Genomic DNA, 26,584 nt, shown 5'->3' on the forward strand with positions numbered 1-26,584 from the left:
AAGAAAAGTAAAAGAATGAATATGTAATTTCCAAATCTACTGCACTGATGGTAGAAAAAAGAAAAAAAAAATCGACGTTCAGTTCGTATAATAGAAACTTAAACTGATATCACAAAAGCAAAATCTGTGTTATTTGAAAGGAAAAAGGGCGGAACGTTGTCAAAATAGCAAGAAAGAGGAAGCGTAGACGTATGCTTTGACAGATGCATTCAAAGGGCTCTTTTATTTTTTATCTTTTAACTAAATGAAATTACTGTAGGGAATGAGAAAGATAGCCGATTGGTCGATCGACGCATGAAAAATAACCATTCGAAAGTTTTTTAAAGAGAAGCTTACCGACATCAGTGTATCATTCTCTTTCTTTAGACTCTTCATCAAAAAGCATTAATCCATCTGCAACACTAACAATGTATAGAGGAAGAGGTAATAGTAAACGTGGTAGAAAAAACCGTTATGAATTTTACAAACGCGATGATCGATACAGAGAACCAGAAAGGAAAAGGTCGAGATATTCGTCATTTCACTATGGTCAATCTGAGAGCAGAGAATATGATCATCGACAGCAGTCTTACGAGATAAATCGGCATGAACACTACAAATATAATCATGATTATGGCAGTCAATCAAATGGTTCATATAATGAGTCAAGGTCATATCCAAATTTGCCAAATCGGCTTGGTAATTATCCAGAAAGAGTATCTGGTAATGTAAGTACAAATAAGTTTTCAGATTCTATTCAGAAAAGACAAGAAACTAATGGTTCGACTTTTGCAAATGTTGAAACCCCTTTAAAGTCTTCGCGAGAGTCGAGATCTAGTTCCCCGAATGCTGATAAAAGACTTGCTAATTTGGACCACCAAGAAACTGCAACTAAGCCAAAAAAGGCTTTGGGTGGTACGCAAAAAACAAAAATGAAGTTCAAAAAGAAAGCAATTACAAGGAAAAAGATGCTAGGCGGTATAAAATTGAAGAAGGCTTTATTGAATATGGATGTGATTGAGGACGATGTTAAAAGTTCCCCGATACCAAAAAATGCAGCAAATGTATTCAAGCCAAAGATATCTTCCTTAAAACCAATCAAACATGATAGTACTGATCTCGACTTATATCTGAGAAATTTAAAAGCAAAAAAGGATAAAGAATTGGGAGGGCACGAGATTTTTTCCGATGATGAAGATGGTGATGTTAGGGAGACTGATACTCTTCCTTATGAATATGATCAGGTCCAACATGATTCTAAGAAGAAAGACAAGCAGAAATTACCCGTATTTCCACAATCCAAGAGAGAGATGGTTAAGTCATTGTATGAAGAGTCCTCGTTTATTTCGAATATGACTGATGAGGAGGTTTCCAGTTTGCGAATTCAAAATGCTATAGTTATTCATGGCAATAATCCGGTTAGATCGATTCTCACATGGGCACAGTCCGGATTTTCGTCTAATATATACGAAGTCCTGATGAACTTGAAGTTTGGATCACCAACTCCGATTCAAGGAGAGGCCCTTCCAAATATTATGAGTGGAAGAGACTTTATAGGTATAGCAAAGACGGGTTCAGGAAAAACTTTAGCATATCTTTTGCCCATGTTCCGACACATTTTGGCAAATGTTGGCCTGATGAAAAGATCGGAAACGAGTAATTCGGTTCGACATTCTGCAAGTCAACCTTTGGCTCTAATACTAACACCTACTCGTGAATTAGCAACGCAGGTTTTTAAAGTGTGCCAACCTTTTCTCTCATCCTTGCATATACATGGTCAGTGCTGTTATGGTGGACAGTCAATTAGTCACCAGATATCTGGATTGAAAGTACAGGCTGATGTTATAGTAGCGACACCTGGGAGACTTATTGATTTGCTAGGAGCAAATAATGGTAAGATACTTTCACTCTCGGATATTTCGTATTTCGTCTTAGACGAGGCAGACAGGATGTTTGACATGGGATTCGAACCTCAAGTTGAAAAAGTCGCCCGTTTGATGATGAAGCACAGACAAACGGTTCTTTTCTCAGCAACGTTTCCTCCCAAAGTTGAACGACTAGCCCTGAGATTTTTAAATGACCCGGTCAGAGTTTCTGTCGGTATAAGAAACCTATTGAGTAAAGATATTGACCAGAAATTCTTGGTTTTGGATCCAGATGATAAGTTTCCAGAACTGCTTCGTATTCTTGGAGAATTCAAAGCAAAAGATGCCAACGGGAAGGTTCTTGTTTTTGCAGATACGCAGAATAGCTGTGACAGATTGGTTCAGTGGCTCAGCAAGCGTGGATATCCGTCATTATCTCTTCACGGTGGTCTCGACCAATCGGATCGTGACGAAATTATCACAGACTTTAGAAATGGTGTCATTGATATTTTGGTTGCAACTTCAGTGGCATCGAGGGGTTTGGATATTGATAACTTGAACATGGTGATAAATTTCTATGCACCTAGCCACATGGAGGACTATATACACCGAGTTGGCAGAACTGGACGTGCGGGAAGGAAAGGTAAAAGTTATACTATGATTACGCATACTGAGGAGAAGGCTGCAAGTGATATTGTAAAATTATTGGAGCTCTCTAGCATGCCAGTTCCTACTGATCTCCAAAATATGTCAACATCATTTAGGGAAAAGGTGAAGGCCGGAAAGGCAAGATTCAGTGGGGGATTTGGTGGAAAAGGTCTAGAAAAGTTGGAGGAGCTTAGAGAGGAAAAGAGAAAGCAGCAAGAACAGATTTATGATGACAATGATAAAGTTAACGAGGATAAAGTGAATGATAAACAGCATGAAAAGTCAAATGATAAAATTGCAGGAAATGAAAATAAGAAAACACCTGAAGGAGAATCACTTCCGGCCAACTTCTTTGCAGAGCCAGCTGCTCCAGGGGCGGTTCCATTTCATGCAAAAATTGAAATCAACGATTTATCTCCACGTGTCCGTTGGTCAGTTGCCAATGCTAATACATTGAAGAAAGTGATCGATCAAACTTCCGTTGCTATAACAAATAAGGGCCGGTTTTATCCACCAGGAAAGATTCCAAAGGCTGATGATACTCCCAAGCTTTATCTTTTGGTTGAAGGCAGTGACGAGTTGAAAGTGAAGCAAGCAATGGGATTATTTAACGAGGCATACACTGAGAGTCTAAATGCGGAAAGGGGCAGACATTAAGAAATCATTATACAATTGGAGACGAAGAGAAGAGATCACTTTGCCATTAAATAAAGAACAGGAAATACTGAACGTATAATCTGCACTATATGCACCTTGTATAACCAGGCATGTCTCTGCTGATATGAATTGCTTTGGGTTGTGTACTATAATAAAATAAAGATCTTAAGAAGCCTTTTCCTCAGCTCTCGATATTGTCTATTATATTAATCTTAAAATTTTGTATCTTATTGTGCTGCATGTTACATTTCACTTATCGTGGGTTACATTACTACGGTGAGGTATACTGAAATTAATGGCGCGAATCCCGGCAGTGTAACATATATAAGTTGGCGGAAAAAGTCAAGATCCTATTTATTTCTCGTAATTCTAAGGATAATGTCACTTTCACCGTTGCGATTTAGCTGTAACATACTCCTAATCCAAATATAAGGTAAAGCATTCAGTATGACGGTCGGATATAAGCCCATGTCATTTTTGAAAGTTCGAGAAATTGTGGATTCAGGAAATATTAGAGAACTCTACAGATCACCGGAATGCATGAAGAAATACAATAGTTTTAAAAAGATGCTGAAGGATGAAGGAATAGATATGACTTCTCGTATTGTGGTAGAGCAGCTTCATTGGTTACCGCCTTCAACAAGTATTCGAACGCCTTCCAACGAAATTGTTGAGAAGATCAAACCAAAAGACAGCATGCCATTTGCTAATGAAGATGACATTACGATTGTTACAAATAGTTTTCCGTACTACTTGGAGGATGGACTAGTGCATTTGTGTGCCTGGGTCAAGTTTCCTATGCCCCCAGACCCCAAATCGGAGTTGGGTGATATTTCAGACGAAATGAAGCGTCTTGTGAATCTTTACGTGAAGAAAACGTTTGTTGATCACTTAGGATTGTCTAACGATAAGGTGCTATGGTTTAAGAACTGGGCAGCTTTGCAAAGCATTAAAACAATCCCACATATTCACGTGATTCTGGATCATCCAGATCCTAAGAAGGTGCAGGCACTTCTACAAACAGGCGGTATTCCAATTGATTATAGCACGGACTTTGCTTCGAAATTGTAACTTTTGTCACTTGATAGATCCTATAGCAAAGTTATATATTTTGTAAGGTCAGATGAACCATGTGTATCTATCTGGAATGTAATATTTATTAGCATTATACCATACTTTCGTGATAGTACTTTACTATTTACTCGTTCCCTCACATTTGACAGAGAAAAAGTTTAAAATTTTAGTGCTGTTTTACTTCGGATTATTTTCATCTACTCATTAGAGATTTATAAGGTGAATAATAAACTAATACAATCGCCCAGCACTAAGCATGGGCTTCGAGATACCCGGAATCGGGTATGATTACACTGTTAAATATGTGAACAGTAACTGGAGAAAGAAGAGAAAAATTCAAAGCGATAATTATGGGCTTCCAATTGTGGCCCCAACGGTTACAAACCAGCCATACAGTTATTGCCCATTAATTCCACCGACTGAGGTATATGACTTTAATATGCTATACACGGACGATTGGAACATCAGACTTGGTATGGATGAGGGTAGGAATTGCGATTTGCGTGCACGAAGGAATTCGGTTTTTGGCGGATTTAATTCGTACGATATGAATATTCCGGAAGATGTTATTACAACAACTGTCGGAAACGAGAATAACAAAAGCTTGGTTTCAAACCCTCTTCAAATTAATACAAATTACAAAAGTATTAAGTCGGAAACTGCTGAAAATATGCAGATGCAATCGACACATGTTTCGGGATCTGTGAAAAAGAAGTCAACTGAAAAAGTGCTGCCAGTTCAAGAACCGCAGAAGCCGAAACAACTTGTTAATCTACCAACAGAGATCTTATTGCGGATAATAGCACTTTCCAAAAATGTTCCAGGATTGCTACAAACATGTCGGTTTTTCTTTGACTTTGTTGTGTTGCATCAAGCACATATATATCGACTGTTAATTGAGTATTACTATCTGACTAAGATAAAGTGCTCCGTCACTTTTGGATCCATTATCAAGGCAAACAGACTTACCGATGAAGAACATATACAGAACTCCATGGCTTTTACCATTGAAGATATGGAAAAGAGAATGAAACATCATCAGGAACAGCAAAGGAAAAGAAGACGCAGTAGTGTCCACTACCAAAGTAAGGATATCATAATTGTCCTTGATTCAGAATGTCTTCTGCAACCATTTATGTCATATAAATTGTTCAGAGCATTTACGATTGATGCGATTCTTCCGGCATTTAAGATCAAACAGCTGAGATCTGAAGTTGAACATTCTGTAGGTGCCTTACAACAAAATTTGTTAAGCTCTTATCAGACGACTTTCGTTGGTACGGACAGATTAAATAAAGCAGAGGTCCTAAAGAAGTTTGTCAATGAATCAGAAATTCCATTTCCGTACCTTGATCCGAGTAATCCATCCAATTTGGATTATCTTGGTGAGGATGATTATGTAGATAAGCTTCGTCTAGTGAAGAAAATTATGCTACTGCATCCAAAGTTTGAAAATATTCTACAAGATATCGTTTACTTTTTGATAGAGTTAAACATTAAAGTGAAGGAAGTCATGCCGTCAGACGTTGAATTCAACGATATTAGACTAAAATTAAAGGATATGAAGGTTTTGATTGGGGACCAAGTTGAGCATTTAGGAGTGTCACAGGATGATACATCTGAGACCGACGGGGAGGATAAGAAGAAGTTTGTTATTACAAGTCCTGAACTTGTACTGAGTATTCTGATGAAGGCAGGAAAAAAATGGTCAAAAAGTCTTTTGAAGTATGTCTCTAGGGATGCATTGCAGGAAAACGAACATTTCTGGACGTGTATTATGGAAAGCAAAAGACTTGATTATGTCAAATGGTTGGAGAAATATGCCCACTTGAGTCCAAGTGCGGGAGTTCTTAACATTTTGGCAAGAAATTCGCAAGGTGAATAGAAATATCATTCTATAGGGTACGACAATAGACAAGCATTAATGGATGCTTTAAAATGTGCGGAAACCTTTAATTCAAAACAAGAAAGTAAAATAAAGCAAAGCTATAAGAAGTGCAGATTTGTATGTATATATGTGCTCTCCACCCCTTCCAATCAATTCTGCATCTGATATCCATACTGTAGATTAGGCTGATTCTGAGTTTGCATTGGAATTTGCTGTTGCTGCTGTTGCTGCTGCTGCTGCTGTGATTGCTGTTGTAATTGTTCGCCATTGTGAATTTGTTGAAACACAGCAAGTGGTGATTTTCCCTCACGCGTGTATTCTTCTAACCATTCATGGTTTAAAGCCTGTCTAGCACTGATTCGCATCTCGGGTCTCATTTGTAACAGTCTTTGAACCAGATCAAGAGCACCAGGCTCGATACTAGGTATTAAAATGCGCAAATCTTGAGGTATAAATACACTGAAATCCGGTTTGTAGTTTGGATAGCTCGACACACCAGGCCAGGTTCTTTCATTAGGCGTACCCATGATTCTGAATATCTTTTTAAGTTGGTCCTCGTTTGAGGAACCCGTAAAAAGAGGCTTTCCTGAAAACATCTCGGCAAGAATGCAGCCTGCAGACCACATATCAATGGAAGTGGTATAATTCCTAGATCCAAGTAGAACATCAGGTGCCCTGTACCACAAAGTGACAACTTCATTTGAAAAGGTGTTCACTGGAATTCCAAAGGCTCGTGCCAATCCAAAGTCTCCTAGTTTCAACTGGCCCTTGTTGTTGATTAGCAAGTTTTGTGGCTTCAAATCTCTGTGCAACACTCTGTTATCATGACAGAAGGCAATACCCTTCAAAAGCTGAAACATGAAAGATTTCACCACTGGAGCTGGAAGCGAGCCATTTCTGTTCCCATATGCATCCATGTATTTTTTTAGGTCTTTATCCATATGTTCAAACACTAGGGTAAGTTTGTTTTCAGTGTGTATTACATCGTATAAGGTAACAATATTCTCGTGTCTTAATTCCTTCATGATAGATATTTCTCTGATAGCGGTGGATGGTGTTCCCTCCTCTGAATCCAAGTTGATTTCCTTAAGGGCAACCAAGGTGCCCAACTGACGGTTTCTACCTTTATAGACCGTAGCATATGTACCTTCCCCTAGCTTTTCTAGTTGTTGAAATTGAGATGACGATGCCGACATTGTAATTATATTTTGTTAGCACGGATCGCAAAGTTTGAAAGATAAAGCGAATGCAAGTGGAATAATTTCCAAGATCCGATACTTTGAATTGTTGGTAATAACTTTAATCCAAAGAGCAAAGTGTTACTTACTGATTTGGTACGCATGTGCTGCTACAAATATGTCTGTGTGCGGTGAGACTTTTTTTTTATCTTTACTTCTTATTTTTTCCATTCACATTTTCACAATTATCCTAATTAAACAATTATTTCCCAAAAGCTTTTTGTCTCAATTAACGTGCGGCAGCAGTACACCAGGATTTTACATTATTGTTAGCCGCGTATCTTGGTTAGTACTTTTAAATGCATCTCTATCATCAAATTGGTATCTCTTCATCATGACATTTCTCGAACCACATTCATGATGCCAATCTTCCTCATAGCCTATTTGATTGCTACGCCTGCTGGCTCAAACTCGGCTTTTTGTTTAATTCACTTTTTTTTCTCCACCCCGACGCGTCATTATTCCCAATTAGTCGCCATGTGTATAGGGTAGATAAAATAATATTATCCGTTTCATTCCTTACGATATGTCATATTATTTACCTGCAAATGGCGTGAACTTTTTTCTAATCAGGTACATTGCACAAAAGGCAGGCCCAAAAATTTAGAAGTCACTTTTCAATTTGTGATCTGGTTCCTCCTTTTTCCTCTACTTGCTTTGCTGTCTATCTCTTCCATGTTATAGCCTCACATCACCATCCTCACAGCATGAACAATACAGTTGGAAAAAAAGACGAGGATGTCAGTTTTGTTTGCACCCCTTTGCAAAAAGAGGTGATTGTTTCAGATTTTACCCCAAATACCCTTCTAACTGTTATTGCTGGTCCTGGATCAGGAAAAACTCGCACATTATGTTCACGTCTTGCTTATATGATGAGTAAAGAAGGTGGAGGCATGAAGCCGAATGAAATCCTCGTGTTAAGTTTGACAAACAAATCGGTGGACGATTTCAAATATAGATTGGGCAATTTGGTGTCAGATAAGATTGCTGCAAATGCAGATGTCATGACATTCCATTCGCTTGCAGCATCTGTTCTGAGAAAGCAGTACAACAATTGGAGGCTAGTGGAAGAAGATGATATTAAGAGACTTTGTGAATTTATTCGAGATCCGAAAAGAAACAATAAATCGTTTCCTATTATGCAGATGAAGGGATTGATAGGTAAAATGCATGAGATGACATCTGAACAATTTGATTCATATTCGGATGAAACCTTTCGGAGTGATTATGGTGTTTCTAAAAGTCTCTACACCAAGATACAAAGACTTATCGGCGCCAAAAATGCATTTACCTATGATAACATGCTAATAGAGTGCAACCGTATTTTGCGGTCAGATAAGGTTCCTGAGTTTATTAAAAAATACAAAGTTATCTTTGTAGATGAATTTCAGGATGCTTATCCAGCGCTAATTTCCATAATCACGGCATTGAACAAGGGCAGGCATTTGACTCTTGCCGGCGATTCCAATCAGTCTATTTACGAGTTCATGGGTGCATCACCACAAAAGAGTTGGCGGAAGATTGCTTCAATGTATAATTCAGACAAGAAGCATAAGATTGTGTTGAATCAGGCTTTTCGCTCGACACCGGAACTTTTAGAGCTGTCGAATAAGGTCTTGGGTATTACCCAGATAAATTTACAAGAATGTGTGAAAGAGTCTGCCCAAATAGCTCCAATAAGAAAATCCTTCGAAAATAAAGAAAAGGAGCATCAGTTTATGTACGACGAAATTGCACGCTTAGTGAATACTTCTCATGGTCTCATCAAATATTCAGATTTTGCCATTTTGTCTGCTACAAACAGAGATATTGATAATGCCTACAAGTATTTTGAGGAGAGAAATGCTTTGTCACGTTTAAAAAGCAATGATATAATTGAAATTAATCGTCTCAACAGCACACCGCGTTGGTTAAGAACAAATTTGTCGATGCTACTGCAATACATGAAAGTTCTTCTTTCTCCCTTCGAAAACTTTCCATTGCTTTCATCCATAAATCTGCTTCATAACGTTGGTGTTGCTACCATTGACAATATATTTTCAAATGCCGCCGCTAAATCAATGTCTGCATGGGAATATCTTTGCTTCTGTATCGATAATAAAGTGCAGATTTCCAAGTACATTAGGGAATTTATATTGTATGTTCAAAAGGTACGGTCAAGAATTGATCTGGATGATCCAAATTCTATCATGTTAAACCTATTGGAGATGGCTGAGAAATTTGGATTGAAAAAGCAGCTTATTTCTGCAAAGTTATCAAAACGCCAAAAGGAGGAATATCAAGAATGCTTGATAGCGATGCACAACTCTCTCAAACAGTTTTTGAACTTAAAACCTGAAGATCAGACGCTTCTTGAATTTTATTTGAACAATTTCAGCACACAGTTGTTTATGAACCCCAAATCAAATTTTCTGACCCTTGGAAGCCAGAACAAAGTCAATTTTTCCACAATTCACACATCAAAAGGACTAGAGTTCCCTATTGTATTTCTACTATCCGAAAATAATTTCAATATAAGCAGATATGCAAAAAGAAGGCTCGTATACGTTGGTATGACTAGAGCCACATCAATGCTTTATTTCAATAAGCTGGATTATCAATGGGAACCAGTGATCGATGGGCCACTTGGTGCAACAGATCGTAATAAAATGCATGCACTATTTAAAGTTCGGAAGGCCACAAGCCAATCTTCCGTTAATAATTACAACGAATACAAGCCACCGAAAGTATTTCCTCATGTTGAATCCTCTGCGTTGCTTACACAGCATGAATCACACAAGGTTCTTTGTACAAAAGCCGCTCCGAAATTTACAGATTCAGATACATTACAAAGATTGCTTAATGTAATGGGGAGATCAAAGGCCACAAAAGTTGGATCTGATATATCAGTAAAGGCTTTAAAGCTTTCATCTTCGATGTTGAGTCATATTCGAATTTAGATGCAAAAAGATAAATCATTTTTCCCATTATCCTTTCATCATTCATAATGCATTTGTATTAAAAAATTGAATTAATATAAAACACAATCATTGTGGTATCAGTTTGCTTACTTTTCTATTTGCATTTTTTTTTTGCTGTTGCTTCTTCTTTGAATTTATCTTTGTTTTTATTGGTTGTTGTACGTGTAAGAATTGTACGTTTAATCCTAGCTCTGATTCCTTCCCGTTCAAGAATCCGATTTCAATATCTTTAACATTGTTATCTATTAAATTCCGTAAGGAGCTATACTCCTCAACCGCCTTCCTCTTTAATACTAATATATCCACTGACTCATGTACGCCAAGAACTGATTTTAGCTTTGCACTGCTTCCCTTTGGGAGCTGTATTAGCTTTACCTTCGCAAGACAGCACATAACTGGGAAATGCATGTATAATAGACTGCTCGTCATATCAAATTTGCAAACAAATACATAGCTGAGCGAATTTGGATCAGATTGGTCGAATTTTCCTTTACGTATACTCGCTATTTGGCGCTCCATCATTTTCATTGTACTGTTAAACCCAAAGCTGATGTAATCAGCTTCTTCTGGCTTCCTTATTGCTGATTTAGCCTTTTCTTGCGATGACAATTTATTGTAATTTCCAGTGGCTCTTAAAACGTCGTCTGCCAATAGATCAACTATGTTATGCATCACATTATATTCTAATTCAGGCCATTCATTTCGTCTTGTATATGGGTTTGATAAAATTGGCTTGAACACCTTTCTTCTTTTTTGCTTTAAAATGCCATTCAAAGAGTGTGAATCTGCTTTCGACTTGCCCGACGGCACGTGAATGTCGGTTTGGTTTTTGTCTGAAGAATTCTTTACCATTGCCAAATTATGTGCTCACTTCTCTACCTTTTGCATGAAACTTTCAGGGTAAAAACTGATGGCACTTTTCCATGTTCTTAGTGTCAAATTTTCACTATCTGCATTATTTTTTTTAGATCGACCGAAACTTATACACCGCCTTGTTTCGTACAAGCCATAAATACGTATTGATTAAGTCAGAATATACATTTTTAATTAAGTAATATTAAAGATATATCTCTTCGAATACATTGGTAAAAAGAACAGATATAACAGAGTAAAAGCCCTAGCATCAAAAAAATAATTGCGTGTAGTGCAGTTAAGAAATGTGATTAACAAAAGATTAAAAATAAAATCAAAAATAAAAATAATCATGGAGAGCCAAAGCCCTTGGCAAAAATGTAAGATTAGCGACATGCTCTGCCATTCTTTTCTTTTGTATTTGCACCGCAAAAGCCAAAATCCAGTCTATGTCCAAAAAGCATCTTCCATGCGGGTAACAAAATAATTAGTTTCTGTACAAAATGCCGTCCTTGTTCAATTATGTTCTTGAATGAGCAGGTGGCGGTCCCTGAGGAGGAGAATAATATCCAGCAGGAAGATCATTTGTGTTATGTGAGTCACTATTTCCCTGTCCCAGTGTGTATGAGTTTGATTGTTGATTGGTTGCCGTATCTTTTGGACGATTCACGTTAATATGTGCAGCTTCAATGCCCGTAGTTTCTGGATTATTTGTGGGCGTGTTTTGGTTCTGGTAGGGTGATGAGTATGATGTTTGTGCATTCATCTCACCGCCGACCGGTGGATACTGACAACCTTCAGCAGCATTGGGTACTGAAACTGCTGGAGGGGGATACTGAAGATCCCCTGGTTTGGCAGCAACGAAATTTCCCTGATTGTCGTAATATCCAGCATCTTGCGTTGGATTTGGTGCTTCTGTATATGTAGGTAGTGGGGGTGCATTGTTCTGATACTGCTGTTGAGATTGCACGTAAGATGGTGGTGCTAAATATCTGGAAACTAGCGGTCGCCTTCCTGCCTTTATGCGCCTGATGTTAACGAAGCACATCATCAGAAAGATGATTGCCACCGCCGCTATTATGAATGCCAAAAATGCATACTTCGCACCACCATTGGACGAGTAGTACCAATCTCGCTTCTCCAGGTCAAAATCTTCCAACGTTGTGATTGTAGCCATTGGTTGTATCTTGCCCCCTTTGTATTTGTTGTTGTTTTGTTTGCTTTGCTGTTTGTAGTTGGTCGATACGCACCTTCTGAAAACGCACTTAATAGCTTCTATCTGTTCACTTTCGATGTAATTTTACACCGGTTTTAATAAATAAGGCTGCCTTTAATTGATTTTGTCTAATTTTAAATTTCGATCAATTGAATTGGTCATCCAAAGGGTTGAGCAAGAAAAGCCTACTTTGGATTAAGGGCCTAAATTTATGATCACTTTTTTTTATCTATCTATTATTTATTTTTGTATGTTCTGGGGTTGCCCTATACGTAATATATGACCTTTGCGGACTATTCGGCAACAGAACATTCAAAGAAAAAAGTTTGCCTGATCATGCACACGTCCTGCTTTCTAAGTTCTGCTCCTCGAAAAAAAAAAATATTTCAGAATAATCATAATAGCATGTACGTTGTAATGACAAAAAAATGACACGCAATTCTTTGTGTGAAGCCTTTCATGAAAAAGAATCAAACAAGGACAAGAAAATATAATGGCTTTGTGATTAAGTGTTGTGATACGAATGGTGATTTAAAAAGGAGAATCCTAGTACAAGTGCATCTTGAAAGGAAATTTTAGGCGCGAAAAGTAATTCGTATATCAGTACCCGACCACTAGGCTGGTGTAAGATTCTTGCATAACATTTACATTCAAGGTGTATACGACAGACAGCTAAAAAAGTATTCCTCGAAATATGCAACGAGAAGTATCAAATTTAGTAAATAGGTAAATCATATAACTTCCGTAGCGTATCAAGATGCATTGATTTGAAATTTCTTAGAATTAATTTGGGGCTGTAAGGTATTTCAATACATGGTTTCACTTTTCCATCGATCAACACTTACATCCAATGATGTTGTTGTCCATATAAAGAAGGCCAAGGAAATATTACATAAATTAATGAAGAATTACATATATATTTCATTTATCCTTCAATGCTTGAATCATTCCTAATCAAACAGTTTGCTTGTAGAGTATGAGTTCGTTCGAAGGATCATTCAGAAAAATAAATTGTAAATCCTGGGGGATTTTCGCTTACGCTGTACAAAAAGATGTTGATAGGGAAAGGATAAATAAAAAACATTCTGAAGGGATTTCCATTTTGCATTTCTTAAAATTAATCGAACACATTAATACCTTATACATTTATATATTTTCAAGCAGAAATGAGAGAAATCGTTCTTTCAAGTTCCCCTCTTGATCAGAAAACGTTGTAAGTTTGCAACAAAGAGAGAGCTAGCACAATGATTTCAAAAAGTATACTAACAATGCAATAGTACGGATAGAGACTGTAAATCTTACATAGCGAAACAATTACGCAACGTACTTCAGCTTGTCGAGAATGGCATAATACAAGGAGCACCCATTATTCTAACTCTGAAATTTCGTGAGCATGGAAAAGTGTTTTGTGATGGAAGGTTTCGTAAAGCTGCTCTTAAGCTGAGAAAAATGAGCGTACAGTTCCCTTCTTTTGACAAAAATGAAAATCTAAGGTTTACCAGATATGTCAGGTTAATGGAAATAATATGGAGTAATATGATGTGTGGGCACGGTGATATCACCAAAAGACAAATATTTTACACCGATGTTGCCCTATTTCGAAAGCAGAGGATAGTTGACGAATACATTGATATTATAGCAGAGTGCTTTGGGGTGAGCATTCACATTTTGAGTGTTGTTGCCGCACAAAAAGGATTAATTTTTGGAAATATAGAGTTGTCCTACAAAGGAACACCCATTTTTATAAAGGAAGACCAAGGGCCGTGCTTAATTCCACAAATATCACTAAATTCCGAATATTCTGATTTCACATTTAATAATGTGGGGGTAGAGGTCCCAAAAGAAATCATGGTCATAGAAAAAGAGGCAATTTTTAAAAGCCTTTGTGTAACATTGCGGGGAAAAGGAGTGATCCTAATCACGGGTAAAGGTTTTCCAGACAGATTAACAAGAATATTCCTACATTTTTTATGCCATCACTTCGAGACCACCCCGGTTAGGGCATATGTTGACAGCGATGTCTACGGCATAATGATTTTCAATCAGTTCAAATACGTCCCCGCAATCTGTAAAAAAAGGAAGATGATTAAGACAGAAATGCACCAGAAAGAGACGAATGAGCCCACAGAAAGAGAGGAATACAAATCATCCTGTAGTCGCCTATTGTATGGGGGAGTCAGGCTCTTCGGAAACCAAGTAGACCGCATAAAGGATGGAGACAAACAAGTTGTCGCTTTCCATTATCTCCAGATTTCAGAGCGAAATATGGTATCAATGCAACGATTATTGGGACGTATGATAAACAAAAGAGAAAGAGATGAACAAACTGGGGAAACTCGACTGAATGGAACGGCTTTTCAGAATAACAAAGATTTTGAGATTACTAAGGTTATACGAGAGGTGCAATTGGGAATGTTCTTTATGCTCAAGAGGGAGATGCAGGAAGCGGAATAGTCGAGTGAAAATAATATGGAAAAAAAATTCATTCTTAGTAATAGGTAAAAGCTTCGTTAACTATTCTTCGAGCAAATGGTTACCAATGACCCGAGAGGTGCCGTCAATTTTTTTTTTGTTTGCCGTTCAAAAAAGACCGCCCTTGATTATTTTTGATTGAATGTTTGCAAGATTGGCCGACGTGTATTGTTTTCGACTGCGCAAAATAATTCTGGGATGATGTCGGAGTGCGAAGAGCCCGAAGATGAATAAAAATTTAAGAATACGCACATCAAATCTCAAGCAGTTCTCAAAGGCACCTCGCAGTCGGAAAAAAAACGTTTTTTTCCTTCGGGAAGTAAAATGTTTGCGAAAATCGGCTTTGGAAGGCAACAAATTCTGACCATAAAATTTGCCGGTTTGGAAAATAGTCAGCTTTATTTGGTATACTGTTGCCGATATGCTGGGTCCTGCTCTGTGAAAATCTTGCCGAGTCAAGAGAGGGGAAGAAGCTTTGAATATAAGTGAGGAGAGAAGGTAGGGAGAATGACAGGGGTGGAAAAACAAAGAAAGTTTTATGCTTTTTTTTTGTGAATTACTCGTTTCGGATTAACTTCGCAAGATTCGCTCGACTTTCTGTAAGCTAATTTTCCGCTAGGGAAACTCCTCGCACTTAAACAGTGATTAATCTAACTTTTCAAATTGAAGTATATATATTTCCAGATATTTTTCTAGCGCTCAAAGGGCTTTTTTCCGGATTTGCCTTAACAGATTTATTTAAACTTTCTTGTTAATGTTCCCAAAGCTTTCCTTCCTTTAACTTTTGGGCTTCGGTATAAGGACGGCCTTTGCTAGATATGACCATACACAAGCACAACGTATCAAGTACCCACCTAGGGCAACTTTCCTCCCTCTCAAGATGTGCCAGTTTTGAAAGTCTGGGGAAGGTGGGCTGCAATTCATCCGTTACGGGTAGATCTAGTGCTTCTTTAGAATCGATGCTGTCATCTTTGGCAACCACACCGGATTACTCACCATATTTAATCGATACAGAAGTTGGTGACTTACTAAATGCTGATGACCTGGATCTTGTAGGCGCCGATATTATTGACGATGATAAAGCTGAGGAGCTTGCACTGGAAACCGAGGATGATTACACACCTGACGATATACACGATATAGAGCGTGTTCCGACCATGTACTTGAGCGATGAAGAAAGTGAAGAGCACAACAGGCTAGAAAAATGCAAAAGTATGGCCAGCATCGAGTCGATCGATGAGATGTCAAGATATGACCCGAAAAAGTTCAACTATCGAGAAAAGTGGTTTATTTGCTTGATAGGGCTTCCCGCATGTGGAAAGTCCACTGTAGTCAAACAGCTTATCAATTTTGCGTTAATGAATACAATGACCAAGGATGACGCTGGGGTCAGGTTCCGCTCGTTTAATGCTGGTGATATTAGAAGGAAATACGAACATGAAGAGAACACAAAGTTCAGTTTCAACATGGATAACGCAAATGTTCAGGCTGTTCACGAAAAGTATGCCTTCGAGGCATTGCGGCAACTTACGGATGGTCTTGTTAATGATACTATTGACGTTGGAATTTTGGATGCTACCAACACAACTAAGGATAGGCGTTCACGGGTATTTAAAAATGTTGAGAAAGTCTCCCGGGAGAGCGGGGTTAAGATTAACAAGCTCATCCTTGAAGTCAAGTGCATCAACAAATCGCTCAGGAGGTTTAACATAGACAAAAAGGCTGATAACCCGGATTACAAGGGTACACCAAAGGAACAGGCCATTTTAGACTTCCTCAATAGGATTGAGCGATACGAAAAGGTTTACGAACGGGTTACATTGGCAGAGATTCGTCGCCTCCATGCGAAATATTTTAGCATTACGAACGCAGGAGAGTCCATTTGTTACGATTGCGGTTTTGCACATCACGATACAAGATTTCATCAGAACCTGACTTTCAAAAGTGCGGTCTTGAATCTGATATATGACTTCCTAATTTCTTACAGATGCTTCTTTGCTGCGCCATATCTAAAGATGGTGGATGACTTTTACACTAAAGGCTACTACAAGCCTATATTTAAGTCATGCTTGAGGATCAGCAGCCTGCATGAAAGTACGACTTCGTCAACAACAGAAGCTGCTAAGACTGCCTTTGGGGAAACTAAGGATAAGTTAAGACCTGTTCTTCTGCAGCACAGGACAAACTGATGCAGATGTCATGGGGTTAAACTGGAAAAGCTTTGGAAAGGTGATGTATTACTACGGCTATTATTTAATGACATTTTACCTGGCTAATTAGGTTATATTTTTTTACTTTTTTACTTTTTTTACTAGCTTTCTTCTCTCTCTACTTTTACTACATACATAATATAAAATAATTTGGGTTACGAATCAGCCATATCATAAAGGGAAAAGATAATGTTATTCGCAAAAGCTGCATTCTATTGAACTTATTTCAAAGTTGGTATATACATAATACACATCGATATTAACCAGATAAGCCAGGTATACTGAAACCCGGAAATGCTGGCTCTGAAGGAGCTGCAGTCTGTGTTTCCTGTTCTTCTTGCATTTCTTCTCCTTCTTCTTCCTGTTTGTATCCTCTCTGCATGAAATGTTGCTGTTTTTCGGCCCAGCTTTCTCCAGTGTATGCAGTATCTTTGAAAGCAAGTGGATCGTTTGGTCTTCCCCTACACCAAAACCTAAGCGATTTATCCGCTCCAGCAGTACACAGCAAATGACCAAGAGGATGATACTCAATCGTATATATTGCTTTATCGTGTGCATACGGTATCCGGCTCAACGGCTCGGTAATACTTTTCACATGAAATTCTTTAAAGTTGAGTGGCGAGATTGTATTGGGTTGGGCATCTGTGCTTATAGAACTATCATCAGTAACAATCTGTGGATCAATTGCCTTGCCAAGATCATATGTAGATAAAGAACCATCGTATCCGCCGATTGAAAGAATGGACGAATGAACTGGGTGCCATGACATTGCAGTCATGTCCGTATCATTGAAAGATCGTATTGATAATAATGGTTTCATTGTGCGAAGATCGAACACACGGGTAGAATGATCACGTGATGAGGCAGCCATGAGTCTCTGGTTACCAATCTGTTGGAACTGGGCTTTTGTAACTGTGTGCTTAAAATCATGCATAGTGGTAATACAGGTGGCATCACGTGGATCCCAAAATTTGACCAAGTTATCCTTTGAGCCACTAACAACTATTCCAAGACTTGGATGCCAATCACAGCACTTAACATCCCAGTGATGACCTTTTAATACACGTTCTTGCTGTGCGGTACTAAAGTTCCATATCTTAAGCATCTGATCATCAGAACAACTGACAAACTTGGAGCTGTTTGGTGAGAATGCCAAGCCCTGAATTGCATTATCGTGCGATTTGGGCAATATATTCACGTTATTGAAGTTCGGCTGCCAATATTTAATTGTACCCTCTTGATCACCACTGATCAACCAATCACCATCATGACTATATTGTAAAGCAAAGATCGCCGAGTCATGGGCCTGCATAATAGACTCAAAATTGAACGTCATGCCATTCCAAAGTGTGAACTCTCCAGAGTAGGAAGAAACCAAAACTCGCTTTGCATCTGGTGTCCATTTAATAGCATGTATAGCATGCCTTGCCTTATTAGTCGACACGTGAACAAATTTTGTCTCAACATCATATATAGCAGGTTGTTCTTTGAATGGTGGAAGTAGGTATGTAAGATATGACATCTCAGGTCTTATATGTCCCAACGGTTGCCTCGTTTTTCTCCTATTATACACATTTTTACGAATCATCATCTTTCCCATCGGTGTAAAATAGTCAATAGTTCTTCTGTGTTGTATTTTCTTTTCCTGCTCCTCAGGTGTCATCCCCTGTTTCCCTCCTTGTGTGTTCATTTGCTGTTGTTGGTATGGCTTTCGATTAGGAAGGGGTAAACTATTTTGTTGCCATTTTCGTTCCCCCATTCCGCCGCTGTTGTTATTATTATTCCATATGTTGCTGTAATTATTCATTCCTCGCTACCTTATTTTAATCAATTAAGATCATGTGCCGATTTGATTCAGTGTATATGAATTGCTACCTTGAATTGTGATCAAATTCTGGTCGTCTAATGTTTTTCTTCTTATTTTTTATTTTTTTATTTTTATTTTTTTTTTTTTTGTCTACATTCTACACAAAGATCGGTATACTAAATTTTTCACCCTGCATGGAAATAATTCTTAATTCATTCCTGGATGTATATATTCACAAGATCTTCAATCGAAGCGGTCGCCCATTATAGAGAAGGAGCCTATTGAGGAAGAGATGACGCATATAGAAGAAGTCAACCATACTGGACCGATTTGTGCCCTAACGGCCCTCAGGACAAGCGACAATATCATTTTTGCTGGGGAAGGACCAAATCTAAAAGCTTACAATTTTGAACATGGAAAGAAAGTCTTTCAGAAACAGATATTTGCGAGAAATAAGATACATGGTATAAAGATCTATGAAAGTACGGCACCCGTCAACATTGCTATCTTTGGCGGAAAATCGCTTACCGTGTTTCCCTATGAGAAATTGAATGATACTGATTACCAGCCAAAGGAATACAGTGTTGGTGATTGGATCTTGGCCGTTGAGTTTTCGATTGATGGTACGAAGTTATATTGTCTAACGACACATAATGTTGTTTGTACGATTGATGTTGAGGGTATGAGACTAGTTGCCACAGATAATTGCGGTTGGAAGTCTATCCTTTATTCGGGCTGCATTCGTTCGCTAGATGATGGTCGAGTGATTGTTTGCTCTGGTACCGTTATGAATGGAATATTGGTTTGGCGTGTTGGAGAGCCAAACATCAAGTATAATTTGAAGGGACATGAAGGCTCGATTTTTGACGTTGAAATATCATCATCCGGCAAATATTTAATTAGTTGTTCAGATGACAGAAGTATCAAGGCCTGGAATTTGGCAAACGGTCAGTTAATGGCCACTGGTTGGGGTCATGGTGCTAGAATATGGGGATTAAGTTTCTTCGATATGACCTCTGATGGTTTCAAGGTCTTCAGTTGCTCGGAAGATTGTACTGCCCGTGTTTGGCGGTATAGCAAAAACAATGCCCAGTTGATCCAATTGAAAGATTATTTGTCACATACTGGTCGAAATGTCTGGAGTGAATGTGTGAATGAGAAGCTAAAAGTGGGTTTCACTGGAGGGGCTGATGGAAAGTTGAAGGTCTATGATTTAAACGAGTCATCCAGGTCTGGTTATCTCAGTCACTTTTTCACTCTTTCCACAATTGCGTTACAATCTGGTAGTGCGATGAAAAAAGGAGAAATTATCAAATCTTACTATGATTTTGGCTCTGGTATGTTGGCTGTTAGCTCTACTGGTAAATTCTTTGTGGTTGAATCCAACTTTAGCCATTGGAAGTTTCTTTTCCAGAATTTTAGCTTTGGCAACTTTGCTATTTTGACGGGCTTTCAAAACAGCTCTGTGGTCGTTGCTGCTGATAAGCTTGGTCATATCTTGGTTCTGAGATTTGATGATTCAGCAGAAGTTGTTCAAAAGAATGAATTCCAAATTTCTGATTTATCTCGTATTGGAAATCTGATCAGTGTTCAAACTAATGATGCTAAAATGCTCCTTTTGGTGGATTCGCAAAATCCCAAAGAGCCATTTTTATTTTTGGAAATTGATCCGGTATCACTAACACTTGCAACTCAGAAAAGTCTTGTCAAACCACAAGAGAAAATAATTGCCAGTACGGCGATAATAGATTTTAGAGACACTGGATTTCTCGTTGTTGGTTGCAGATATTGCATGATAGCTCTTTATGATCTTAAGGATAATCTCTCTCTATGTGCATACTACAAAAATAAAGTGAAAGGCGATACGGTTTCTCATTTTGAGTTTAGATCGGCTAATGCTGAAATTAGAGAGTTGTCGATTTATGCTACCATGAAAGATGGAAGATATTACATTGTTAAAACTAATAAAGAGCATTGCCTTGAGATTCTGGCTGATAATCGGCTGCAGAAAAGATTTGTGGAGGGGTGCTTTGTGGATCCAAGTGAACATTTCTTGCTTTATGGATTCAAGTCAACTTACTTTTTCGTTTGGGATGAAACTCGTCAATATGAGGTTCTCCGTGTTGAGTGCGGTGGACCACATAGACAGTGGTCTTTTAAACATAGTTATGATACAAATGGAAGGCTCAGATACAGATTTATATTTACTAGGGCCACAGAAATACAACTTTTGCAAAATGGAAAGTCTCCTTATGTTGAAGTTTTGGAATCGGGACTTCACGGACGTGAAGTCAGAAGCATGGCTGTTGTTGATGGGTGCTCCAAAAGTGAAAAGCTATTGATATCTGGCGGTGAAGATACAACTGTTAAGCTTTCTGTACTTACGGAAAATGGCTCTATTAAGCAATTATGGACCCAGAGACAGCACGGATCTGGTCTTCAATCAGTTCATAAGGTCAACAATGATTATGTACTCAGTTCTTCTGCCAGAGAAGAGCTTTATCTATGGAAAATACACCGGGAAAATGGACAGAATCCTTGTATGTCTCTTTATCGGACGGTAAAGCCTCTGTCGACGCATCCTGATTTACGTGTGATGGACTTCGATACAATAGAGGTCAAACAGGATGAAATAGATATTGGATTTGTGGTAGCAGCTGTTTACTCTAACTCTCAAATCCGTGTTTGGTATTTTAACTATAAGGAAAACACATTTAAAATTTTGGTGGAGGATAGATACAGATCCTGCTGTGTTTTGGGTGTTCATTTTGTTGTATTTGATGATAAAATGTATGCGATGCTTTCATCAACTAATGGAAACATTACTGTTTATGAGGTTGGATCTGTGCTACGGAGATATTTCAGGATGGTTGGAACCAATGATAAATGCTATTTGGTTCCTCGAGCTGGTTCCTCCATGGATGATTTCTCAGCATCCAATTTGGGTGTGTTGGCTTGCGATCAGCATGTTCACCAGTCATCCATCAAAGATTTAGATTTCTCATACACGTCACCGGATGCTATTCAGATTGTTACCGGAGGTGATGATAATGGAATTGCACTCAGCACATTGGTAATAAGTCAAGGAAAACTTTCTTTCAATACACTATCTTTTATTCCAGATGCTGCTGCATCAACTGTTACATGTGTTTGTCTTGTTAGCATCACGCATGTTTTAATAGCCTCAGTTGATCAAAAGGTTAGACTCTGGAGTTTAGATAATCATACACTCACTTTGGTTGAAGATGGTTATACCACCGTTGCAGATACAGGCTGTATTGCACTTGCTAAATTTATCTCTGGCCAGAAGTTGGGACTTATAGCCGGGGCAGGAGTCTCTTCTTGGAGAGTATAAGTGCAATATAATACAAATGTAATATGCAAATAATAGAATATATTGTATTTATATATACAAGATAGTAGTCTGTGAGTAACATGAATCATGCAAATATCCGGATAACATGATTTTCACCTTTATCGAAGGATGCTTCTTTTGACAAAGTGATGGCTCACCGAAATTAGAATCAGACCCTTAAATTCATTCTCACCCGTCTAATTCACCAAAAAAGTTTCAACCTTGTCTCTGCTTGTGCTTGGGATTAGCCTTGCAAAGCACATACACCCTTCCCTTTCTCCGAGCGATATAGCATTTGGGACACATCTTTTTGACTGATGACTTAACCTTGTATCCCCTTATAAACGCCGTATTCACACCGATAGAACGGCTTGTTAACTGTGGTAGGAACTGTCTTAATCCAATAAAGAGCATTATGAAAATTGTTATTCTAATTGCTAAAAATACAATTCTACTCAAGTTTTGATACGTAAATATGTTGTGCACAGTCTGTAAGGTACCCTGCAGTATTCTATTTCACTTTTCCCCTGCTTTTTGTGTCATTATTTTTCTTCCCTTCTCAGTTAAAAACTGCCGACGCATCCTTACCCACGTGATATTGTTCTTAGATGTTTATTTTCGTGATATTCGATCAGAAGCTTTCGCGAACAGCTCTATTCAGCAACCGCTGACGCTCAAGGAGAAGAGTCACTAGCCCTAGTTCTAATCGAAATCAACTGTTTTGAGCTTTATAATTTATAAAAAAAGTGCATATATATATTTTGCAATCTTGAATTTGTACATCCATTCTTGAACAGAGTATTTATAGCATCATGGATGGATGGGGAGAGGTAAGTAATTACAATAGTAGAAGGTTTGAACCTTCTCAGTCTCAGTTGGATCTTCTTGACTAACAATTTTTTTTTGTCATGATTTATTCTTTAGATCCTTCAGATTCCCGCAATCAAAGTGCCCAGAGGGTCACATTCAGCAGATAAGGCTGTACAAAAGGGTATAACAGCATTCAAATTTGACGATTCACATGATCTTATATGGCTTGGAGACTCATCCGGTTATCTATACTCATTTTATGGCATGAAACTGCAACCATACGTTTCATGCAGAGTGTGTCAAGGGCAAATTAATCAAATCTTAGGTCACAAAAAGGGTGTTCTTACTCTGTCCAGCAAAGGGGTGAGATTGGGCACTGTAGAAGGTATTTTAATATACAGCGTGATTTGCTCCAAAGAGCATGGTGGTTTGCGATGTATGACATATACATCGAATACGCAAACTGAGGTATATGCTGGAGGAAGAGCTTCGTCGACTGGAAGTCGTATCTTTAAAATTGATCTTGTCAACGGTAAGGTTTCAGGTTGCATCTCATATTCTCAGGATCTTGTTTTTATGACCTGCAATCTTCAATATGTCATTTTCGGACGATCAGATGGCTGCGTTGATGTCTTTGATCCGAAGTCTGAGAGAGTTGTCAAAACTTTCCGGTGCCATTCAGCCAGCCTTTCGTCCATATTTATTCATGACAACATTTTGATGACAACAGGGTATTCGTTAAAGAAGGATAGGTTTGTTCCCGACCCATTGGTTAACCGTTTTGATTTACAAACTTTGGACTCAATACCGCCGTATCCTTTTCCTGCAGGACCTACGCATGTGTATTTACATCCGCGAATCCTAGATCTTGCTCTGATAGCATCAAATATGGGCCAATTTCATTTTGTGGATATTTCAAACCCCGCAAAACTCCACATTTACCAGGCAGATTTATCAACATTTATCACACTGATGGATATTTCAGATTCGGGTGACTACTTTGCATTTATTGATGGAATGCAGAATTTACATTTATGGGCAAGGGTTCCAGATCCAATGAGTCCTCTTCCAAACTTTACCGTTTATGGAAAGCCGGTGAAATTTCCGTCCGTTAACAATGAGGTAATACCGATGATGAACCGCTTGAATTTTGAGTCAGCTTTCCCACCTTTAAATGGAATCAAGCTTCCACACTATGATGAAATGCTACTTTCTGCTTGGCCTCCTGATGTTGTGTTTAAAGTTGGTGCTGTTCCTAAACCAATAGACTATGAAATATTACGAGGTGTAAGGAAAGTGCAAACCTTCAGTATTGCACACTATGATAAGGATAAATTCGGTTCAAGGAACATTGTCACAAAGTATGAAAAGCAAAAAAAGCTGAACATACCGAAGTTTATTAGTGAGAAGGACTCCGACCAAAGTGACGACGAAAATGAGAGTCATAATTCGGAGCAGCTTCAAGATTTCGCAGCTGCAAGGGATATGAGTCTCCCAGCAAGCTCCAGCTCAAACAGAACAGATAATATCTCTCAGGACAAGATTTATCCTAAGAAGCAGCAGAATGTATTTGAAACTGTTTCTGATTCAGGGGAGTTACCGAACGCATTCAAACTTATGCGTATTGCATACTCAAAATTTGGTGTTGACGACTTTGATTTTGAATATTTTAACAACACACGATTTACTGGTCTTGAGGCGGATGCGGGAAATACTTACACGAATAGTATTATTCAATTATACAAGTACAACCCACCGCTATTTAACTACATTTCACTGTCATTAAGAGAAGATGTTGCAGATGAAGATATTTTGCTCGTGGAACTTGGATATCTCTTCGATAAAAGCTTGAATGCAAATGGGCATCATTGTGCTCCATCCAACTTCCAAAGGGTGCTTTCGACCAATGCAGAAGCACGAAAGCTTGGTCTTATTACGGAGAATGAATGTGTCTATGATAGTTATGGACAAAGAAAGCTGGTCCAGGTGTTTAACAGATTTCTTTTAGAGCAAATATCACGTGATGAACAATATCTTTACACCACAACTGAACCAGTGCGTTTGGATTCATTGTGTGGTGTGTCGACTGAAACTCGAATTGTGTCAAAATTCTGCTCACTAGAACGAAGTTTTTCTACCGTATTTCATTCGATAGACATTAATGTTCTTCCCGTTTCGTTAAATGCTCCAGCAAGCCTAACCATAGTAGACTACATACAGGCTTCCATGAGTAAAGCCGTTAGTCGTCCTATCAATTGTGATGTGTGTGGAAAGCGTCATCCAATTGATGCCTCGCTTCACGTTCGATCGTTACCTGCCGATTTGATTCTCAACATTGATTTAACGGATGAACAACTAGTGGATATTCGCTTTCTGAAAGGATGGCTTGTACCGGAGTTTTATGTTGCGCGAACAAACGATGGCTCGTCTGTGTTATTTGCCAAGCGTGAATCCGTCCCAAGCCAAGTTCCTGTGCGAAGGTATGATATCACAGGTCTTGTGGTACAGATAACGGATAGGGTCAATCGAAGCCACCTTGTGACCTTGACGAAGGTCCCTGACAAAACCGGAAAGTTAGATAAAGAGTCTTGGTGCCTTTTTAACGACTTCTTAGTTACAGAGGTGTCTCAAGAGGAGGCCCTTGATTTGAGTTACTGGTGGAAAAAGCCCGTCGTGATAATGTATAAAGCTGTGGATACTGAGGATAAGTTTGTGTATGATTGCTGGCGGCAGAATTTGGATGTTAGTATTCTTTACAAGGATCATTTTGCAAGAGGAACTAGAGAAGGCAAAATAATAGAGTACAAACTTCTCACGCACGATGAGCCACCACTGCCCGGTACAATGGTTGCAATTGATGCGGAATTTGTGCAGATTGCACCTCAAGAGTTTGAGATATCATTCCACCGCCCAAAGAAGCTTGTCAAGCCCAAGAGGTTGGTGCTTGGCCGTATATCAGTCTTAAAGTGTGATGGTAAGAATGCTGGAGAATGTTTCATTGATGATTATATTGTGGCAAAGGAGCACATTGACGATTACATCACCTCATTTTCTGGAATTGAGCCAGGAGATTTAGATCCTGATAAATCCAAAAGGACTTTGGTTACTCTACAGACTGCTTATCGTAAGATGTGGCTACTTTTGAATCTTGGATGCATTTTTGTCGGCCACTCCCTAAAGGGAGACTTCCGTATGATCAACATCCAAGTTCCACCTGAACAGGTGAGAGATACAGCTGAGTTATTCTATCTCAAGAAGGAAAAGCGGAAATTGAGCTTGAAATATCTCATCTATCAGCTTTTCAAGGATAATGTTCAGGTAGGAAATCATGACTCAATTGAAGATGCCGATTCCGCCATGCGTGCATACAGAAAGTATTTGGAGCTCAAGAGTAATGGAACATTTGAAGATATTTTGCAGAGAATATACTTGGAAGGACAGATGTCACAATTCCGGATCCCACAGTAACATTAGAAACGGCAGATAGAGAAAATGAAAAAAAATAAAATAAAATGTTTGTGTACAATAGTGAAGAATCCTAAATAAGCTTTTC

At 38.5% G+C, this 26,584-nt stretch overlaps 12 protein-coding genes across 12 annotated transcripts; 8 read left to right on the plus strand and 4 right to left on the minus strand.

Annotated features, from left to right (window-relative positions):
- Positions 1–407: 407 nt before the first annotated feature.
- BRETT_003708 (uncharacterized protein) lies at positions 408–3,149 on the plus strand (the record flags this gene model as incomplete). Its single annotated transcript, XM_041282213.1, has 1 exon — positions 408–3,149. One exon carries the CDS (start codon positions 408–410, stop codon positions 3,147–3,149), a length of 2,742 nt encoding a protein of 913 aa, XP_041136052.1.
- A 447-nt stretch (positions 3,150–3,596) lies between these two features.
- Positions 3,597–4,220, plus strand: BRETT_003709 (uncharacterized protein; the record flags this gene model as incomplete). Its single annotated transcript, XM_041282214.1, has 1 exon — positions 3,597–4,220. One exon carries the CDS (start codon positions 3,597–3,599, stop codon positions 4,218–4,220), a length of 624 nt encoding a protein of 207 aa, XP_041136053.1.
- Positions 4,221–4,479: 259 nt separating this feature from the next.
- On the plus strand, positions 4,480–6,108 carry BRETT_003710 (uncharacterized protein; the record flags this gene model as incomplete). The annotated part of the gene is made up of 1 exon (XM_041282215.1): positions 4,480–6,108. The coding sequence occupies one exon, from the start codon at positions 4,480–4,482 to the stop codon at positions 6,106–6,108; it is 1,629 nt and encodes a 542-aa protein (XP_041136054.1).
- A 152-nt stretch (positions 6,109–6,260) lies between these two features.
- PHO85 (negative regulator of the PHO system) lies at positions 6,261–7,307 on the minus strand (the record flags this gene model as incomplete). The annotated part of the gene is made up of 1 exon (XM_041282216.1): positions 6,261–7,307. One exon carries the CDS (start codon positions 7,305–7,307, stop codon positions 6,261–6,263), a length of 1,047 nt encoding a protein of 348 aa, XP_041136055.1.
- Positions 7,308–8,056: 749 nt separating this feature from the next.
- BRETT_003712 (uncharacterized protein) lies at positions 8,057–10,288 on the plus strand (the record flags this gene model as incomplete). The annotated part of the gene is made up of 1 exon (XM_041282217.1): positions 8,057–10,288. One exon carries the CDS (start codon positions 8,057–8,059, stop codon positions 10,286–10,288), a length of 2,232 nt encoding a protein of 743 aa, XP_041136056.1.
- An 87-nt stretch (positions 10,289–10,375) lies between these two features.
- Positions 10,376–11,161, minus strand: BRETT_003713 (uncharacterized protein; the record flags this gene model as incomplete). Its single annotated transcript, XM_041282218.1, has 1 exon — positions 10,376–11,161. One exon carries the CDS (start codon positions 11,159–11,161, stop codon positions 10,376–10,378), a length of 786 nt encoding a protein of 261 aa, XP_041136057.1.
- A 520-nt stretch (positions 11,162–11,681) lies between these two features.
- BRETT_003714 (uncharacterized protein) lies at positions 11,682–12,338 on the minus strand (the record flags this gene model as incomplete). Its single annotated transcript, XM_041282219.1, has 1 exon — positions 11,682–12,338. One exon carries the CDS (start codon positions 12,336–12,338, stop codon positions 11,682–11,684), a length of 657 nt encoding a protein of 218 aa, XP_041136058.1.
- Positions 12,339–13,826: 1,488 nt separating this feature from the next.
- Positions 13,827–14,831, plus strand: BRETT_003715 (uncharacterized protein; the record flags this gene model as incomplete). Its single annotated transcript, XM_041282220.1, has 1 exon — positions 13,827–14,831. One exon carries the CDS (start codon positions 13,827–13,829, stop codon positions 14,829–14,831), a length of 1,005 nt encoding a protein of 334 aa, XP_041136059.1.
- An 836-nt stretch (positions 14,832–15,667) lies between these two features.
- On the plus strand, positions 15,668–17,038 carry BRETT_003716 (uncharacterized protein; the record flags this gene model as incomplete). Its single annotated transcript, XM_041282221.1, has 1 exon — positions 15,668–17,038. The coding sequence occupies one exon, from the start codon at positions 15,668–15,670 to the stop codon at positions 17,036–17,038; it is 1,371 nt and encodes a 456-aa protein (XP_041136060.1).
- Positions 17,039–17,318: 280 nt separating this feature from the next.
- On the minus strand, positions 17,319–18,749 carry BRETT_003717 (uncharacterized protein; the record flags this gene model as incomplete). Its single annotated transcript, XM_041282222.1, has 1 exon — positions 17,319–18,749. The coding sequence occupies one exon, from the start codon at positions 18,747–18,749 to the stop codon at positions 17,319–17,321; it is 1,431 nt and encodes a 476-aa protein (XP_041136061.1).
- Positions 18,750–19,158: 409 nt separating this feature from the next.
- Positions 19,159–22,221, plus strand: BRETT_003718 (uncharacterized protein; the record flags this gene model as incomplete). The annotated part of the gene is made up of 1 exon (XM_041282223.1): positions 19,159–22,221. The coding sequence occupies one exon, from the start codon at positions 19,159–19,161 to the stop codon at positions 22,219–22,221; it is 3,063 nt and encodes a 1,020-aa protein (XP_041136062.1).
- Positions 22,222–23,033: 812 nt separating this feature from the next.
- On the plus strand, positions 23,034–26,499 carry BRETT_003719 (uncharacterized protein; the record flags this gene model as incomplete). Its single annotated transcript, XM_041282224.1, has 2 exons — positions 23,034–23,051; positions 23,146–26,499. The coding sequence occupies 2 exons, from the start codon at positions 23,034–23,036 to the stop codon at positions 26,497–26,499; spliced, it is 3,372 nt and encodes a 1,123-aa protein (XP_041136063.1).
- Between the last annotated feature and the right edge of the window lie 85 nt (positions 26,500–26,584).

The sequence above is a fragment of the Brettanomyces bruxellensis genome, chromosome 6, assembly GCF_011074885.1.
Source record: "Brettanomyces bruxellensis chromosome 6, complete sequence".
NCBI classification, from domain to species: domain Eukaryota; kingdom Fungi; phylum Ascomycota; class Pichiomycetes; order Pichiales; family Pichiaceae; genus Brettanomyces; species Brettanomyces bruxellensis.